The sequence below is a fragment of the Nilaparvata lugens genome, chromosome 12 (genome assembly GCF_014356525.2).
Source record: "Nilaparvata lugens isolate BPH chromosome 12, ASM1435652v1, whole genome shotgun sequence".
NCBI classification, from domain to species: Eukaryota; Metazoa; Arthropoda; class Insecta; order Hemiptera; family Delphacidae; genus Nilaparvata; species Nilaparvata lugens.
This window is the reverse complement of record NC_052515.1, coordinates 31,071,518-31,092,243: the sequence shown is the minus strand read 5'-3', so window position 1 is coordinate 31,092,243 and position 20,726 is coordinate 31,071,518. Positions and strand designations below refer to the sequence as shown.

At 36.1% G+C, this 20,726-nt stretch overlaps 1 protein-coding gene across 1 annotated transcript in view; it reads right to left on the bottom strand.

The window, feature by feature from the left end:
* The window catches only part of LOC111045165 (protein O-mannosyl-transferase Tmtc3), a gene marked incomplete in the record, with an annotated part of 116,389 nt that overhangs the window by 79,086 nt on the left and 16,577 nt on the right, over positions 1 to 20,726 (bottom strand). Inside the window, 1 exon segment of the mRNA XM_039439334.1 lies at positions 15,918 to 16,054. Within this exon segment, the coding sequence (XP_039295268.1) occupies positions 15,918 to 16,054 (137 nt within the window).

Below are 20,726 nucleotides of genomic sequence, written 5' to 3'. Positions count from 1 at the left end.
ACAATATACAGCAATTTACATTAAATGACGGTATTGCTAATTATTAAACGAATTTTACACATAATAAAACAAAATAATAAAGATTGAATCCAATTCGAATAACGATAATATAATATTGTGATGTAACTTCATAAATCGGCGGTGTTTCAACAAATAATTGTCGTTATTAATCATTATTATTAGACGAGAATCCATTTGAATAATTTCAATATCTCAGTAATTTCAATCTGTAAATAATTGTCGATTCTCTGAAAAGGATATAAAATAATATCCTTCCCATCAACACACGAACGAGAGAGAGAGAGAGAGAGAGAGAGAGAGAGAGAGAGAGAGAGAGAGAGAGTGAGAGTGTGAGAGATGATTGTTTGAGTACTTTATTTATGTAGATTACAATATATACTGGCTTATACACTTATATACAATAGCTTACAACACAGCAAAATTATAGATGAATTTACATAATATAGACTAAGAAAATGAATTTTGAACTGCATATGATATGAAAAAAGCAATTGGTAATAGCTATAGATAATATTGTTATGCATCTACATAAATTGGCGGAGCTTTGGACATATCAATGCCATTCTGCGGAAAGAATATCATAAATATCCTTCCCACTAACTCTCTACCAAAAGAGATGTAGTGAGTGAGAGAGTGTGAGAGGAAGAGAGTGAGAAAGAGAGATAGAGATTGATTGATTGATTTTATGGGGGCAGAGTTAGGACTCCTGGTCCTCTCTGCCACACAACCCTAAGAGTAGAGAGAGAAAAGAGAGAGAGAGATTAGACACAAGTAACATTGTGCAAGATGTTAGAGAGAAAATAGAAGAGCCCTGGTGGAAGGGATAAGGAAACTAGAGGGAGAGAGAGTTGGTGAGAGGAAACGATAGGGAGAGAGTGAGAGAGAAGACACAAGTAAGTTTGTGAGATGAAGTATGAAGTTGGTAGACTTGCACGCGCTAAGCCCCAGGGGGACTTGACTTTCACGGCAGTAAAGCACGAAGCAGTAGGCCTTAGCAGGATGGCATGAGGCACAGGATGAGTGAGAAAGGATTAAGCTCTCACGAAAATATGCTCTGCTATGACAAACGAGTGCAAAGAGAGAGAAGAAGAAGAAGAAGAAGAGAAGAAGAGAAGAAGAAGAAGAAGAAGAAGAAGAAGAAGAAGAAGAAGAAGAAGAAGACAGGAGGAGAAGAAGAAGCAGAAGAAGAAAAGAAGACTAAGAAGAATAGACAAGTAAATTGGATGAATAACAAAGAGCGGACAAAGTAGATAGAATAGTCTATGAAGCATCTAGAGAAACAGGAATGAATGGTTAGATTTGAAGGTGGAGAAGAAAGAGAAGAAGATGATTGATTGATTGATTGAGTACTTTATGTAGATTACAATATATACTGGCTTATACACTTATATACAATAGCTTACAATACAGCAAAATTATAGATGAATTTACATAATATAGACTAAGAAAATAATTATTGAACTGTATATGATATGAAAAGTAATTTGTAATATAATAACTATAGATAATTTATATGTATCATATAATAAATTGGCGGAGCTTTGGACATATCAATGTCCATTCTTCGGAAAGAATATTAAAAATATCCTCCCCACTAACTCTCTACCAAAAAGAAGATGGAGAAACAAACGAGTGTGAATAAAGGAAAAGAAAGAGAAGACACGTGGAGTGGATAAATGAAGAAGAGGAGAACAAAGTAGATAAAATATTTTCAAGGATCATCTAGAGCAGTGGTCGCCAAACTGATGAGTCTGTGAGCTAGAATAGTATTTATAAATCTTCTAGTGAGCTACCAACGAATATTAGAATAAACAAAGTATCTTTCATTCCCTATAAAGATACATTTTAGTGTTGAAATCTACTTATCTCATAGCAAAAATTATAACAAAAGTTCGAAATGTACATTCAATAGAGCGAGAGGAACTCTTTTTGGCGATCAAGTATTTTCTTGATGTTTGGAGTGAACGTTGTAGCCGCCATTCTGAGGCAGGTGTCCAAAAAAATGTTCCTATATGGATTTTTTAGGAATTTTATACTTGAAAAGATGATTCACACAAGTAGGTAGAGCTGAGCATAGCTTTCAACCTCAATGCAACTTGAATAATAATTGGATATTTTTTTTTTTGGGGATTTGAGGCCAAATATTTCCAGTTGTAGAAAGTGATCTGAGAGACAAGATCATTTTAAAAATCCACAAATTCCATTTCAACTGAAGCCTGATCTCCACCAAAAGTTTCTACAACACAAGGTGCAATAATTCTGCATCGATCTCTACAAAAGGAGATTTGACGAATTGTACCATATTCGATATGCTTTTGAAATCTTGAAATCGTTGATCAAACTGTTGTCTCAACTCTGAACTGTAACGTATTCTTGGTTATGCTGAGGTGCTGTGAAGGATTTTTCTCGTCATTGATTTTCTTCAGACTGGAAAAGTGTTCCACATCTCAAGCTCCTTGGAATAGTTATTTGTGCAACTAGTGCGCAAAGTGACAGTTTGCGGCACCGAAAGAAACGTTTACGCCCGAGCCGTAGGCGCGGGCGGAATGGTTTGTTGAGTGCAGCAGAGGAACTTTGCGCACGTTTAACATTAAGTTTTTCCTACAGTTACCATTGAATATGAAAGTGGGTTAATTATGGGTCAAATTGCCTGAAATGCATCAAATGTATTATTCTGTGTAATTTTATTATTTATAAATAAAATAGAATGTGGTATGGTGTTTGAATGGCTGTGTGCTATCAACTGCTGTCATCCACCACAGTCCACCCATCAAGATTCTTATAACGTGCACCACCACACTATACCACAGTTACCAACTTAATTTTGAGTTGGCTGCACTGGTGCTCCATATAACCTACTAAGTATTTTGGCGTTGCCATGTTGCAAATCTGGAGTGCAGAAAAATTTTTCCCGCACTAGAGCGGAAAAGTGATTCTTTGCGTTCTGTAATCAGTGCAGCAATGGCCACTTTTCAACGTAACTGTAGGAAATAGTTAATTGTGCAACTAGTGCGCAAAGTGACTTATAGGACTTATTTTATCTGTGATATAACCTACTAACTATTTTGCATTGCCATGTTGCAAATCTGGAGTGCGGAAAAAAATTTTCCCGCACTAGAGCGGAAAAGTGATTCTTTGCGTTCTGTAATCAGTGCAGCAATGGCCACTTTCAAACGTAACTGTAGGAAAAACGATTTTACAGTTCAAATCATTCCACCGAAGTCCTTATCTTTCCCTTGAAGCTGCAATTTAAATCATCAACTTCATATCTTTGAGAAATGCGAAATTTTGTAGTCATGGTTCTCAATGCATGGTTGACACCCAAGCATTTCTGTGAGCTACCAAAAACTACCCCACGAGCTACCGGTAGCTCGCGATCGACTGTTTGGCGACCACTGATCTAGAGGAACAGGGTATACAGGTTGAGTTTGAAGGTGGAGAAGAGAGAGAAAAATATGAAGAGACAAATGAGTGCAAATAAAGAGAAGAAAAAGAGAAAGGAAAAAAAAACAAGTAGAGTAAATAAATTAAGAAGAGGTCACATCATTATACACCTCAGAGACCCTCACTATATTTACTGAGTAAGAATTAAGTTATGACCCACTTAATCACATACTCTATTAAATAGAGGCAGTGACAAGGCAGGGAATCGTTCCGCAGGTCACCTTACTATACACCTCAGTAAACCTTACTACTGTATATTTACTGAGTAAAATTAAGTCATGACCAAGTCAATCACATCCTCTATTAAATAGAAGGCAGTGACAAGGCAGAGAATCGGTATCGCTGCTCTCCAATCTTTCGCCACTGCCATTATAACTTGTACCTCGCTATAACTAAGAATCGACTTATTGCTAACTAGATCACATATTCCCTATCGGCATTTTAGCCTAGCCAAGCCCTTCCATATACCTATAGAGCTATAGAGATATAATTATAGTCTAGCTTGAGTGATGTAGAGGGCTTGAGACCCTCTAATTGGTGGGGGGGGGGAGAGTAAAATGCATTTTAGGCCGAAGGTAGATTGGATTATGTGTGATGTAGGGCTGGGAGGAGAGGGAGGCATTTGATAGGTGATCCGAGTATATTGAATTAGAGCTGAGAACCTTCTATTTAGTGATCATGTTAGAGAGAGATAGTTATATTGATTGATACATGAGAGAAAAAGAGAAAGAGTGAGGTGTCTTGTAAATAAAGTAACCCGCATAATTATAGAAACATTTCAAATACTGAGTGCCGGTTGCACAAAAGCCAGTTGAATTTTAAAACATATTGTAAAGCGTGGATTATGATTTTCTCTATTATTGTATAAAAACTAGGAAACAAACAATGTAACTAGCTGATTGCAACTCTCACCAGGGGCAAGGCTTGATTCCTTTGCTGGTGATGCCGGATTACCATGAGAAGTATCTAATTATGATTTTGGTATTATTTATGCTTAATTTTATTAATTAGTTTATAGTTTGATTAATAAAATGATGTATTTTCTTTTTCTTTTCTTTTATTATGTTTTGAATATGATTGTATTATTGTATGGCAAATAAATGATTGATTTGATTTTAACCGTGATTAGTTCCATGAGAACCAATCAGAGTAGCCGTCTTTTCAAAAACCCTTCTCTCATGGGTTACAACAATATTCCAATCAAATTGCAACCAATCAGAGAAGCTGTCTTTTCAAAAACGCCTTCTCTGATTGGTTCTCGTGGAATAATTCCCAGTTAAAATTTAACCGGCTGTTGTGCAACCGGACCTGAATATTGTATATTTAAGATTGAGTATTCTGGTAGTCCATAATTTCTTTCATAGCTCACAAACAATTAGACAACGGTGTGATGTTGGAAAAAGATAGCGCTATCTGCTTCAACTTATAGCAGTAGAGGATAGCACATGTTAATTAGATTTGGCAACATAAATCGAAACTATGTGAGGTCCACGTTATAATGGCGGTATTTGATTATTTCATTGGTGTTGCTATCCTTGTCTATCATTCGACAAAGCAGATAGCGCTATCCTTTTCTGGCTCCGCAACGCTGCCAGATCGTATTCAACAATGTAATAATATGATAACTAGCCGTCAGGCTCGCTTCGCTCGCCAATCCGTCTAGCCAGGGGGCTCCGCCCTGGACCCCCGACTGGATCGTCAAGAATGAGATCATTTTTCATAATTGGGCATTTTATCTATGTTAGGACAATCCAGTCGGGGGTCCAGACTAAACGGCTGGCTAAACGGATATGGCGAGCGAAGCGAGTCTGACTGCTAGTAATATAATATTCCAGGAGTAAGTAGCAGTGCCCAATCAATTTTTCCGCGATAAATGCATTTAAATCTTCAACTTAGTGCCAACCTAACAAAGTCAACTCAACTTAATGCCAACCTGACAAAATATTAATTTAGTTTCCAGTTAACAACTGTTTCGAAGAGGTACTCTATCTAGATTATAGTTCTATAGTAACTATTGATATGGAAATTTCAATATAATTAAGAGATTGGGAGAGAAGAATATTCATGCTAAGAGACGAACTTCAAACCCTTAAAAACAACCCTTAGAGTTAAATATTGCCAAAAGATTTCTTAGTGCGCCTCTAAAAGGCCAACTGCACTACCTGCCAAATTTGAACGTTTTTGGTCCGGTAGTTTAGTTATGCGAGTGAGTGAGTCAGTCAGTCAGTCAGTCAGTCAGTCAGTGAGTGAGTGCCATTTCGCTTTTATATATGTAGATCAACAATATATTCAATCTCGATTATACGAATTTATCATTCAACCGTTGAAAAAGATGTATTTATTACGAATAAAATATAATTGATTATTTTAAATGAGAATGAACAGTTAATATTACATCAATAAACCTGTATCAGCTACCGTCCATAGAAGGCATTGACAAGACAGAGGATAGGCAATGTTGACCTCCTATCTTTCTTCACTGCCATTATAACGTGGACATGATAAACTACCCCTAATTTTTTACAATAATTTTTAACAATTTCTTCAGCCTAAAAAGTGCACGCAATACCCTAATAAATAATCAATCTTAAACTTTCTTACAAGCTTAATAAAACAAGCCAATCCATCATACATTATGATGTACCTTTTCGATGAAACCCTATATCAAACTAATCTATCACTTTCAATATCCTTAATGGAAAAACCACCCCAATATATCCCATCTAGAACATACACAAAAAGCTTACCATATTAAATTCTCCATCCAATTATCGGAAAGATGTCAACCTCTATAAAGTCGCAAGTATCACTTCAATATAATACCACCCCTGAAGAAAGGGCCAAGTACTTTCTATGTGCCGTAAACCCTTTGAAAAGGGTTGAAGGTTTACGGTAAAAAGAGGATATATTCTGTACTTATGAAGGGTTTAAAGGGTGTATGTATGGTGGAATACATGTTATTTGTACAACGGCACATAGTACAGTATGTACTGGGGTATGTAAATAGGGGTTTGTATTGAGGAGATACTATATGGTGAGGTCCACGTTATAATGGCAGTGGAGGAAGATAGGTGAACAACGTTGCCGATCCTTTGTCTTGTCAATGCCTAATATAGACGGTAGCTGATACACATTGATATAATATTTTCGCCAAACTGCACAGAAAGCAGCTGTTTTCCAGTCCCTACGTAGATCTGAAAGACATTGTTTGCAGACGACTCTTGTCTGACGTCAGAACAGGTTTCTTTCCGGCTAAGGCCGGAAACACTACCCTTTCCAGCTAAATTTCAAGTGTGCTAGAACAGCTGATCAAAAAACTTTTTATTATTTGTGTTCATTATTCAATAATTAAAATATTTATATATATCATTTATTGTCATTTGAAAGAATAAAAAAGTATAAACTCAATCTCCCACATAATGAACATCATCTTTTAGGTTATTTAGACAAATCAGAATAAAAAATAAAAATACTTGGACATTACCTGATATTCAGATTACCTCAGATTTGCTAGAGCTATCACCTTCCACTTCTGCTTTCAGAAGTGCTTAGTAAACACTATTCTCATATATATGATATGATATATATATATATATATTATATATATATATATATATATATCGCTTCGCAACCATTTTTATTCAATTATTTATTTGTTGATTAGCGCATTCCGAATTTTCAAAAATAAAAATGCTTGAAGATGACGACGCCCGTGATATTCCAAGTGAAATTTCAAAAGAATCTGAAATCCTGACTGCAAATCTTTACCACTAAAATCAAGAGATAGGTACGATAACTTAACGAGTATTCTTTATTTTGTATTCTTATTTATTTTATCAGAAATACCTGTAGTGTGGGGAAAAATATCGTTTGTACCACGGGCAAAAATGTTTTTCCGGCTCTCAATCTTTTCTAGCCCTCGGCCCACGGCCTCGGACTTGAAAACCGATTTCGAGCCGGAAAAATCTCATTTTCTGCTCTAGGTGCGAAATATACTATTCCAGCTCTCTCAATCTTTTCTAGTCCTCGGCCTACGGCCTCGGACTTGAAAACCGATTTCGAGCCGGAAAAATCTCATTTTCTGCTCTAGGTGCGAAATATACTATATAAAGCAGGAAATTATATTTTTCAAAAATTTCATAATGAATTTCAATAACTAAGATGTAATATTTTGTTTATTAATTATTGATTCTACAATGTTAAAAGACGATCCGGCAACAGAGCAAAGCGAGGAAGAGATAGCGCAATCCGCTTTGTCGAATGATAGACAAGGATAGCAATACGAATGTCAACCAAACACTGCCATTATAACGTGGACCTCACTATAGAGAGAGACACTGTCAGCTCTCCTTACGGATAACATCAATGCCTTCCATTGGACAAATGCTGACAGGTTGGAGTGAAATTCAGTGTAGATATGTGACGTCACACACAGAGCATCACTGTTAATGTGATTCAAGCATTGGGCAAACTTCAATTATACACTTTGCTCCAAGTGCACTCTACCAACACTGTCTCAAGGGCTACGCAAATAACGGAGGACAGCTTACGAGTGAGAGAGAGGGAGTGAAAGAGAATGAAAGAGAGAGAGATAAATGAAATGCTTGGATTGAGAGAGAGAGAGAATAATAGATGTTGAGAGAGAAAGATATAAAATGAAGAGTAGATAAGAGAAAGGCATGGAGTGGAAGTTGATGGTGAGATTGAGATAGATAGAGAAAGTGATTGATTGATTGAGTACTTTATTTATGTAGATTACAATATATACTGGCTTATACACTTATATACAATAGCTTACAATACATCAAAATTATGATGAATTTACATAATATAGACTAAGAAAATAATTTTTGAACTGTATATGATATGAAAAAGCAATTTGTAATATAATAACTATAGATAATGATCATATTGTTATGCATCTACATAAATTGGCGGAGCTTTGGACATATCAATGTCCATTCTTCGAAAAGAATATTAAAAATATCCTCCCCACTAACTCTCTACCAAAACGTTAATTTCGTAATTTAAACTAAGGATTTATTTATTAATGGAAATATTGTAAAAGTTTTAATCAGACAGAGATCATAAGAGACAGAGATAGATAGAGAAAGTGATGGAGAGAGATAGATTGAGAGTGTGAGAGAGTAAGAGAGAGAGTGAGAGAGATAGTGATAGAGAAGGGCTTAGTTTGAGAAACAATGAAAAATAAAGGTTGGGAGAGAAAAAGATTGGATGAAGGGTAGAAAAGATTATATTATATTAGATTTCTTATTTATGCTAATTATTCAACGAATTTTACAAAGTATAAAAAATTGATCAATGAGAATAAAGATTAAAAGCATTTAGAATAACGATAATAGAAAATTGTAATGTAACTTCATAAATCGGCGGTGTTTCAATAAATAATTGTCGATTCTCTAAGAAAGATATAAAATAATATCCCATAAACACACGACCGGGAAAGAGAGAGAGTATAGAGTAGAAGATGAAGGTTGAGAGAGGTTGAAAGAGGTAGAGAGAGAGAGAGGAGAGAGAGAACGAATGAAGGGGAGGAAAGATTTTGAAGATAGAGTTTGTGAGGAGACTATATCCAACATGGATGAAAGGAGAGAATATGGAGTGAGAGATGAGATTGAGAGAGAAAGCTAGTAAGAGTGAGTGAGCGAGAGAGAATAGAAAATAGAGAGAATGAGAGAGTGATCGTGAAGAGAATACACCCAACATGCAAGCAGAAAGGAAAGAATATGAATTGTAAGATGAAGATAAATAAGAGATTATATTGGAGTTCTTTGTTCATGTATGTTACAATATATATACCTGCTTATAGACTGATACATATTAAATGACAGTATTGCTAATAATTCAACAAATTTCACAAACTATGAAAAATTCAACCACAATAAAGATTGAATGCAATAAATATCGATGAAATAATATAATGTTTCGGAAGGACACATTACATCGTAGGTCCCGGCTGCCTAAAAAGCTGTTGTTAGGACACGTCAGAGGTTCTGAAAGTGATCAGTTGCGACCTGAAAACTCTGACACCTGACCTGAGCAATCCAGGTCACTCGATATTATCATTATTATTGTATTATAGTAAGAAAGTAACTACATAAATCGGCGTTATAGTATCTTAAGTCACAAGGACGGGAAGAGCCGTTTTGCAGGCGAGAATGATGTTTCTAGTCGAGGCGTCAGCCGAGACTAGAGTTTCATTCAAGCACTGCAAAAGACATTCACGTCCAGGTAACTTACACTATTTTTTATCATAATAATCTAGAAAAGAATAATTGAGAAACAGAAAACATTAACTGCTTGTGCTGACATTACTACATGCATTCTATAAACATAACCTAGTTTACAAGTTTCGAATCAGGAGTCTTGATTGTAGTTGACAAAACATCCACCTGGAGCGCTAAAAGGCGGCAGTTTTGCTGTTCTAAACTCTGAACTAGGAAACATACTCGACTGTAAAGAAAACATATGATTTTATTACAGTATAGTATGCTGTAATGAGAATCATATGTTTATTTGTTCTACAATCAGCTGTTTACCGGCTTGATTTCATGGATGTAAAACAGCTGAAATTGAATGACTATGACAAAAATCTGGTGTGGCGCACACACAACTTTCCTTGCCGTTATGAAAATTGATCACCTGACGCTAGTGTTCCCGCGCATCACAAGTCTACTATTCAAAGATTTGAGCAAGCTGGTGACAGGGCAATAACGCTGGAGACACACATGAGGTCTGCTATCTCTTCATAGTGAATGATTTAATAGAATCAACAATAATTTGCCATTGAATAATCACATTTTCTCGAATTTAAAGCTTATTTTCAATTTTGGGTGAAAATGTTACTGTACATTAATTGTAGAGATTTTCATGCTCAATCTACTCCACTTGATTTTTTCGTTTCAATTGTATCTGAAGCCTGATAATTGGGAATCTAAAACCAAACTTTGCATAGATGGTGCAGTGCTCCTGGAGTTTTTACAGATATGAGACTTGTGGCAGTTGATAGAGTTGATGGAGCCGTTTTCGATAAAATCGCGAAAAACCCTGTTTTTTACAACATATTCGCCATTTTAGCCGCCATCTTGAATTGCATTTGATCGAAAATGTTCGTGTCGGATCCTTATATTGTAAGGACCTTAAGTTCCAAATTTCAAGTCATTCCGTTCATTGGAAGATGAGATATCGTGTACACAGACGCACATACACTCATACATACACACACACACACACACACACACACACACACACACACACACACACATACAGACCAATACCCAAAAACCACTTTTTTGAACTCAGGGGACCTTGAAACGTATAGAAAACTTGAAATCAGGGTACCTTAATTTTTTTTGGAAAGCAATACTTTCCTTACCTATGGTAATAGGACAAGGAAAGTAAAAATTACTAACAGGTTTACAAGTGATTTCTGAAATCACTGATTGTACAGGTCTCAAGTAAAAAATTGCTCCTTTCAAAAACTTCAAAGCATCAATTCAAACTTCAAAAACTCATCAATTAATCAACGTCTATCAAAACTCCATCAACTTATCACACATTCAAAAAACATCAGACAAGAGCAGGAGGTCATCCCAAACAATGCAACAGAGAATTTCAAATTACTTTTCCAAAAAGTGCATGAGATAAAAGAGATAGATCCGACCGTGCGAGATACACTTCTGTCACCACTGGTTCTATGGGAATCTCTAGTGTTATTTGAATAAGGATTTGTGACAGTTTATAGTGATTCTCTCGCTGTATCACTGTAGTGGAGGTAAGCATCTCAAAGACGGACTACTAGCTTTAGGGTGGCAGGCAGCTTTCAACTGCATCACATGAGGAGACATAATAAATGCAGTGACGTCATTCCTTTGTGTCTGCCGGACCTGGAGCTCACCTGGGACTTAACCCAGCCCAAAGAAGAAGAAGAAAAAGAAGATAGGAGGAGAACAAGACAGGAGAAGGAGAAAAAGAAGACAGGAAAAGAAGAAGAAGAAGAAGAAGAAGAAGAAGAAGAAGAAGAAGAAAGCAGTAGAAGGAGAAGGAAGAAGACAGTAGAAAAAGAAGAAGAGGAAGAAGGTGAAATTTGGACCGACCCTTCCCCACACTCAAGCCCCCATTCCGGAATCCTTTTTGGGGCAAATTTCTACCTGAAACCTTCTCTGGGGTAACTTCAACCCTCCTCACGCAAATAGAGAACACATACCATCTACAACACACATCTTGCAAATCTAGTGAGATTTGCGTTATGTTATGACGTCGGTGGAAATGATAGGAAGGCATGGTTGCCAATTCTCTTGTCTCACTGCCTTCTATAGTAGATATGACGTCAGTGGAAATGATAGGAGAAAGCCATGGTTGTCAATTCTCTTCTTTCACCACCTTCAATAGTAAGAGTGAAGACGACTTGAAAGGTATTACGTCAGTGAGAAACGAGAAGGTTAGATTGAGTAGGAGAGAGATTGATTGATTGATTGATTGAGTACTTTATTTATGTAGATTACAATATATACTGTCTTATACACTTATATACAATAGCTTACAATACAGCAAAATTATAGATGAATTTACATGATATAGACTAAGAAAATAATTATTGAACTGTATATGATATGAAAAGCAATTTGTAATATAATATATATAGATAATTAAATTGTTATGCATCTACATAAATTGGCGGAGCTTTGGACATATCAATGTCCATTCTTCGGAAAGAATATTAAATATATCCTCCCCACTAACTCTCTACCAGAGTATTGATTGATTGAGTACTTTATTTATGTAGATTACACTATATACTGGCTTATACATTTATATACAATAGCTACAATACAGCAAAATTATAGATGAATTTACATGATATAGACTAAGAAAATAATTATTGAACTGTATATGATATGAAAAAGCAATTTGTAATATAATAACTATAGATAATTAAATTGTTATGCATCTACATAAATTGGCGGAGCTTTGGACATATCAATGTCTATTCTTCGGAAAGAATATTAAAAATATCCTCCCCACTAACTCTCTACCAAAAGAGAGAGAGAGAGAGATAAAAAGTGAGAGAGAGATATTTGATAGTTATTCAATACAACTTACTTTGCCAGGTCTGACAAGTGTTTACCTATGGCAAACACTGGTAATAATAACACTTCTATGATAAAAAATCAATTACAATAATAGTACATAATAAAACATATTGGTGAAAATTCATGCTGAAAATGAAAATGATGGGTTATGATCTGGAGAATTTACAGGGAAGTGGAAAATATGAAAGTTACAAGAGGGAGGATAATTGTTAAGGCTAGGTGAGGGGTAAGGATGTAGAATATAGAGGATTATGAATATAAAGGAACCCGGATTTTCAGAGGGGTTCTACCACTCTAGCACCATGGGTAGATGGGACGCTAGGACTGAGAGAGAGTGAGAGAGAGAGAGAGAGACCAGAAAGAGAGGAAGAGAAAGAGCGCAAGAAACAAAGGGAACCATCAGAGTTCCGAAAATGAAAATTTCATCAGAGCCTTCCCTTAGTCTCCAAAACAAACGTTTTCAATTTTTCAAAAGCAAACTCACACACGCACGGATTGAGTCAACAATGTATGGCCAAATAGAAAAGGGAATGGAGAATAAAAGGAAGAAGAAGAAGAAGGAAAAGAGTAGGAAGAACGAGAAGTGGACAAAAGACTTGAATGAGAATATGATTGAAGAATGGTGAAGAAAGGTGAATAATAAGTAAGAGAGATTGAGAGAAAATCAGAAAGGTTTAAAATTAGTGGTTATTATAACGTGAACCTCACTACACATTGTTGAAACACGATCAGGCAACGTTACGGAGCTAGAAAAGGACAGCGCTACCTGCTTTGTCGAATGATAGACAAGGATAGCAACACCAATGTCAATCAAATACTGCGATTATAACGTGCACCTCACTATAGTGTGTTGTGAATAGAGATAGAGATCCAGTATATAGAAGGAGAAATAGTTGCAGGTAGAATGGAATGAGAGGATGTGGTGGTAAATAAGAAGAAGGTGAAGAAGAAGAAGGTGAAGAAGAAGAAGGTGAAGAAGAAGAAGAGAGGAAGAAGGATGAGAGAAGAGGCGAAAGAAGTTACTTACCAAAGTAGGCGGTATTTCTTAAATGATGAATAATAAGTAAGAGAGATTGAGAGAAAATCAGTGGTATTTAAATAAGTGGTTATTATAACGTGAACCTCACTATACATTGTTGGAACACGATCAGGCAACGTTACGGAGCTAGAAAAGGATATCGCCATCTGCTTTGTCGACTGATAGACAAGGATAGCAACACTAATGTCAATCAAATACTACCATTATCGTGGACCTCACTATCTGACAACTCAGTTTGTGTGGAGAATCACCACTTTATCTGTCCTGCTTATCAATAATTTCTCGTAAAACTCGACGAGTGAAATTAGATAATTGCGAGGGATGACTCAATTTGAATTTGTGACAGAGTTCTGATGAATTTTTGCCCCTCGAGGGGGTTGAAATGACGTGGGAGAGGGAGAGAGGAGTGTCACCCCCCATATGTGGTCATGATGGATGTATTTTTTATGAGCCAGTTATGGACGGCATATTAATAATTCGGACTCTCATTCCGTTGTGGGTTCCAATATGATGTTTCCTTCCTTCCTATTTTCCAATGCTTTTTTCACTCTCTATTCTTTTCACTTTCAGCTCTTCTCACTCTAATCAATCTCTATTCTTCTCTTTCTCTCATTCAAATCAAATCCCTTTTATTGTCAGAAACACTTTCACATGTTAAAACAATCGTCAAACAAACATTTACACCAATCAATATGTGTAAAGTCATAAAACACTTTTAATTATAGGTAAGTATTGAAGGCGTGCTACTTAACAAATATTGTATTAAGGCTACACTAAGAATTCCTCAACTGAATAGAGGCATATTTGTAGAAGAATGTTTTACAAAAACCTCGTATTTTCGCCTCATTCTCCAGTTTTCAGATATTTCTGCCAAATCTCGTAATCGGACAGAAAAATTTGCTCTCGCCTTTTTTCTAGAATATGAAATTCTGAATAAAATGAGATAATTCGGAACTCTCTATCTCCAATGAGTACTGAGTTATGATTTTTCAAAAATGAGTGAAATTTGAAGGAAAAATCAATTTTGATGAATTTCAGTTTTTGATCAACAATATCTTCAGATTGTTAACATTTAGATGTATAATTCAAAATCCCTCTGGGCGTATTTTTGTGCTCTACAATCTGAGATCAGGTAGAGCGCTTTATATCATATAGATTTCCAGGTACACCTGACAACAATGCTCCTTGTATTGTGAAAAACTCCTAATTTTCAGCTTCAACCATCATCACCAACAACATTGTCCTCACATTGATATTTCGCACAATGACATAAGTTCATGAGATCATGTTCTATGAGAATCACCCGTTAGATGCACTTTATTTCAGTATTTCCTAGTGGAGAGGCGCGCTTAAGGACACCTCAAGGATCAAAATTTCAAACACTTCAGCTGACGCAATGCTCAGATTTCAATATTTATTGAATATTTTATTCATCCAAAGAACAGTACAATAACAGGAAATTCTGTATCTTATCATCGAAACATAGAAATTTACAGTAATATAATGAATGTAACCCTTTTATTCCTGACTAACCCGTGATCCGCAAGGATCTGAAAACTTGACAAACTGAAACTTTACCTACTGAAATCATTGATATCATGCATTCCATGTACTTTATAGACTAGTAGGTAACCTATGCCCCGCAATTGTCCAATTAAGAACTTGACAAACCGAAAACCTGACCCACTGGAATTTTGATGAATTTAAAATAGGCCTATAACCATCCTCGGTTGATCAAGAATCTATATGCAAAATTCCATGTTAATCAGTTGAGTAGTTCAGAGTTGATGATGCTTCATTCGTGAATTTCCTATCCCCTACGTGTATAAGCCGATTCTTCCTTTTATTATACTATAAGGTGCGTACAGATATACGCGCCGCGAACATGAGCAATTCACTCTTAATCAGCTGATTATATCTGTATTTTTACAGAAACGGTAAGATATAGATATAAAAAGCTTGGCATCAGCTGATTATATCTGTATTTTTACAGAAACGGTAAGATATAGATATAAAAAGCTTGGCATCAGCTGATTATATCTGTATTTTTACAGAAACGGTAAGATATAGATATAAAAAGCTTGGCATCAGCTGATAAAAAGTGTATATCTGTACGCACCTATAGTTATTCATTATTCATGCATTTTGGACTATGTCGTGTAACCTTATCTAAATTTGGGTGAGGAATAGCAGAAGGTTACCTTAAATTTTCTCTTCCTATCATTTTGATGATGTACTTGTTGTATGAATCAATCAAGAATAAAGAATTTAAAATTAATAATGATTTATTTATCAATTACCTGAAGTAGATGAGGCAAACAAGAGCATGTAGGAGCATGTTGACAAGGTGATATCCCATTGGCTCAAGCTGGTGTAGCATATAATTCCAGCGGAATGTCAACACACACAGCGGACGGTAGGACTTGTGGCTTTGCTCCTGAAAAATCACACAAAAAATTTGAATTAATATGAGGTAAAAAATGTGTCAAACAATCTAAAGATACATGCCGAATACATGATTCAAATAACAATAATTGTCAACACACAAAATACTGCTTTGATTCAAGAATGAAAATTATGTATGCTGGATACAGGATGACTTGATATACTTTCAGAAACATAGAAACAGTTGAATTAGTTCGAGGGAAAACTGTGTCAAACAATCTAAAGATTAATGAAGAATACATTATTCGAATGACAATACGCCAATACAAAGTCTCACTGCTTTGTTTCAAGAATCATAAATTTTTACACTGAATACAGAAAGCCTTGATAGCCTACAGTCCGGGTCATGTAGCTTTGCCTATCCACGTCAGATTTGAGGTCCACGTTATAATGGCAGTGTTTGATTAGCAAAGGTATTGCTATCCTTCTCTATCATTTAAAAAAGCGGATAGCGCTATCTCTTTCTCGCTTTGCTCTGTGGAGGGACACTATAGTGAGGTCCACGTTATAATGACAATGTTTTATTAGCAAAGGTATTGCTATCCTTGTCTATCATTTAACAAAGCGGATGGCGCTATCTCTTTCTCGCTTTGCTCTGTTGCCAGATCGTCTTTTAACAATATAGAATAAGTAATTAACTAACAAAGTATTTAATCTTAATTATGAAAATTCATTATTGAAAAATATAATTTCTTGCTTAATTTTTTTTTACGAGAATGAACTGTTAATATTACATCAGTAGACCTGTATCACTTACCGTCTATAAACGGCATTGACAAGACAGAGAATCGGCAACGTTTTTCTCCTATCTTTCTCCTCTGCCATTATAACGTTGACCTCACAATAGACTACAAGAACATCGAGCATTTAAGAAAATGTATCTTTCCATAAGCAACAGATACTCTTTTGTATCTTCTCGAAAGCAACGTGTTGCATCCGAAAAGATACACAAGGAGCTTTTTGGAGTTACGTCCTTTTAGCACAAGAGCACAACAAAGGCTATCAGCTGATATTCGTTCAACATGCTCTTTCCATCATCACAATAATAATAGTAATATCATAATCTCCATAATATTATTCCATAAAGCTCTCCAGTCACTCTATAGGTCTACCTACTCTAACCACGGCAGTCTCTAGACTATAGTGAGGTCCACGTTATAATGGCAGTGGAAAACGATAGCAGAACAACGTTGCTGATCCTCTGTCTTGTCAATGCCTTCTATAGACGGTAGCTGATACAGCTTTATTGATGTAATACTAACTGTTTATCCTCGTTTAGAATAATCAATCGTATTTATTCGTCTAGAGTATATATTTTGCAATATGTCACCTGGTCATCATATGGGACAATCATATATATGAATCATATATTATCTCATATTGATCAGAATTTTAGAGTTTTTTAATTAAAAGTTCAATGAACAGTGTTTTTGTCTTTGAACAATCTTTGTCATCGACAGAAAGATTGTTTATTTTATTTGTTGTCAATATTAACGTAGCTTCTTTCTGTTTCCAATAATAAACGTGCCGCTTGTGCGACAGATAAAAATATGTACTTGAAATGACTTTCATGTTTGGCATTGACTGAGTTTATATTAATACCCAAAATTTAGCTTTTGATGCAGAGCTCGTTCGTTAGGACTGTGAGTAAAGTCCGGCTGATCCAGTGAGAAAGGCTAGATTTCGTTTCGTTTTATAATACAGTTATTCTGTCACAGATCGGGCAGTTTAAAAATAATTGTATTATTAAGGGAGACGGGTTCTGAGCCTATATTCATTGGTTCAGTTGATTTTTGCTTTTTTAAAATACTAACTGTAAAGTCGCGATTAAACCAGTGGATGCTAAAGGGGGAAGCCATATTCAAAGGTAGGTGACTACTGGATAAGATCATTGTTCTTAATTTTCATAACCACAAAGATTGAATCATCTTAAGCAGCAGGGAGTTGTTTTCCCCATTAAATTTAATATTGTGTTTGTATATATATTTATATTTTACCTTTTTGGAATAGAGAACAATCATTATTTTTCATTTTCAACCATGTAAACCGAAAGATACCAATTAAATAAAGTTCTATTATTTATGTTCTCTTTTGTTATCATAGTTCTCTCCTTCCTTACATATTTGGTGGAGGCTTCTCCCACCGTTCCTCATTTTGCTTACATAGTTGGTGAAGGCGCATCTTGCTTAGAAATAATTTCATAATGAATTTTCATAATTAAGATGAATTATTCTACATTATATCAATGTAGAATAATTATTAATTACGATCATGCAACAGAGCAAAGCGAGAAAGAGATAGCGGTATCCGCTTTGTCGAATGCTAGACAAGGACATCAATACCAATGTCAATCAAATACTGCCATTATAACGTGGACCTCACTGTAACTGTTTGTTGTATGACAGCCCACTGGAGGGGACATCTTGTCTATTTACTTAGGACCGCTGACATTCTCTATTTACATTGTCGGTTACTAGCTCCAGGGGGGGTGGTCTCCCTAGATTACAACCCTCCTATCAGTAGGGTACTATAGTGGGGAAGAGTCCCCCTAGATTAAAACCCTTCCCGCACCCCTAGGGGACACCAGTTATGGCGATATTATTACACTGTTTCAATCTTCAACCCCCTATAGTCTTAACTATATTGTCTTACAGTCCCATAGTCTCAACTTCTGTCTACAGTATACCTATATGTACATTCGTGCAGAGTATATACATTCTTAGAGTATATACAATCACTAGCCGTCAGGCTCGCTTCGCTCGCCATATCCGTCTAGCCAGGCGGCTCCGCCCCCTGGACCCCCTACTGGATCGTCCAAGAATGAGATCAGCAGACTCGCTTCGCTCGCCTGCATTTTTCATTCGAGCATTTTTATCATATGTTAGGACGATCCAGTCGGAGGTCCAGACTAAACGTCTGGCTAAACGGATAAGGCGAGCGAAGCGAGCCTGACGGCTAGTAATTTAATATTCCCAGGAATAGATCTGATTGAAGTAGCATTGCCCAATCAATTTTTCCCCGCGATAAGTGCATTTCTCCCCAACCTAACAAAGTCAACTCAACTTAATGCCAACCTGACAAAATTATTAATGTAGTTACCAGGTAACAAATGTTTCGAAGAGGTACTCTCTCTAGATTAGGCTATAGTCCTATATTAACATATGGTATGGACATTTTTCAATTATAATTAAGAGAATAAGAAGAATATACAAGCTAAAAGACGAACTTCGAACCCTTAAAAACCACCCTTAGAGTGAAAATATTGCCAAAAGATTTCTTAGTGCGCCTCTAAAGGGCCAACTGAACATACCTACCAAATTTGAACGTTTTTGGTCCAATAGATTTTTAGTTCTGCGAGTGAGTGAGTCAGTCAGTCAGTGAGTGAGTGCCATTTCGCTTTTATATATATAGATAGAAGATAGATAGATGATCGACAGCTTAAGGTGCGTACAGATTTACGCGCCGCGAACATGAGCAATTCACTTTTAATCGGCTGATGCCAAGCTTTTTATACCTGTATCTTATCGTTTCTGTAAAAATAGAGATATAGTCAGCTGATTAAAAGTGAATTGCTCATGTTCGCGGCGCGTATATCTGTACGCACCTTTAGGTTAAATTAGTAGCATTGTGCACGTTGCAGAGCTAGAACGTATAGCGCTGTTGTAAATGATCTGGCAACGTTGCGAAGGAAGGGAAGGATAGTGCTATCTACTTTATCGAATGATAGACAAGGATAGCACCTCCGTTAATAACCAAATACCGCCATTGCAACATGGACCTCAAAATAGTGGACTGTATATATAATATATTCAACATGAAAATATATACAGGACAAGTTATTACATGGAATACTCTAGGGGTAACTGAGAGGGTAAGAAGAAGAGGTACTTGGTGGTATTTCGAGTGACCGTAGGGGGGTAGATTCGTACCCCACAGTTGAAGGGGTGAAACCAGGGGGGTTGGCACCCCTCGAGGGAATGAGTTAGTGTTGTCAAGTGATGTTGAAATTGCAAGCGTAATTTCAGAGCTATTCAAGGGGGACTTGGGCTTTTTCTAAGGGAAACTAAGCCCTGGTCTATTGCAGATAATTGAGTTGGATATTGTTTTAAGGCTTAGGCCCAGTTGCACAACAGCCGGTTAAATTTTAACCGTGATTAATTTCAAGAGAACCAATCAGAGAATGCGTTTTTGAAAAGACGGCTTCTCTGATTGGTTCTCGTGGAATTAATCACGGTTGAAATTTAACCGGCTGTTGTGCAACCAGCACTTAGTGATTCTGTATTGTATCAGATATACGGGTATCAGCTATCCTCTATATAGTGATATCCACGTTACAACGGCAGTGTTTGATTGGCAATGATATTGCTATCCTTGTCTATCATTCAACAAAGCAGATAGCGCTATCTCCTTCTTGATTTGCTCCGTCGTCTTTCAACAATGTAGAATCAATAATTAATTAACAAAATATTTCATCTTAATTATGAAAATACATTATGAAATTATTCAAAAATATTAATTCCTGCCTAATAAAATGAAAAAGACTAAGAAATTGTCAAAAACCACAGATTTATTGATACTTAGAAAGACCGGTTTCGGTTATTACACCATTGTCATCTCTGATAAACTATAGTTGAGAAGTTGAGGTTATCAGAAATGAGTTTATC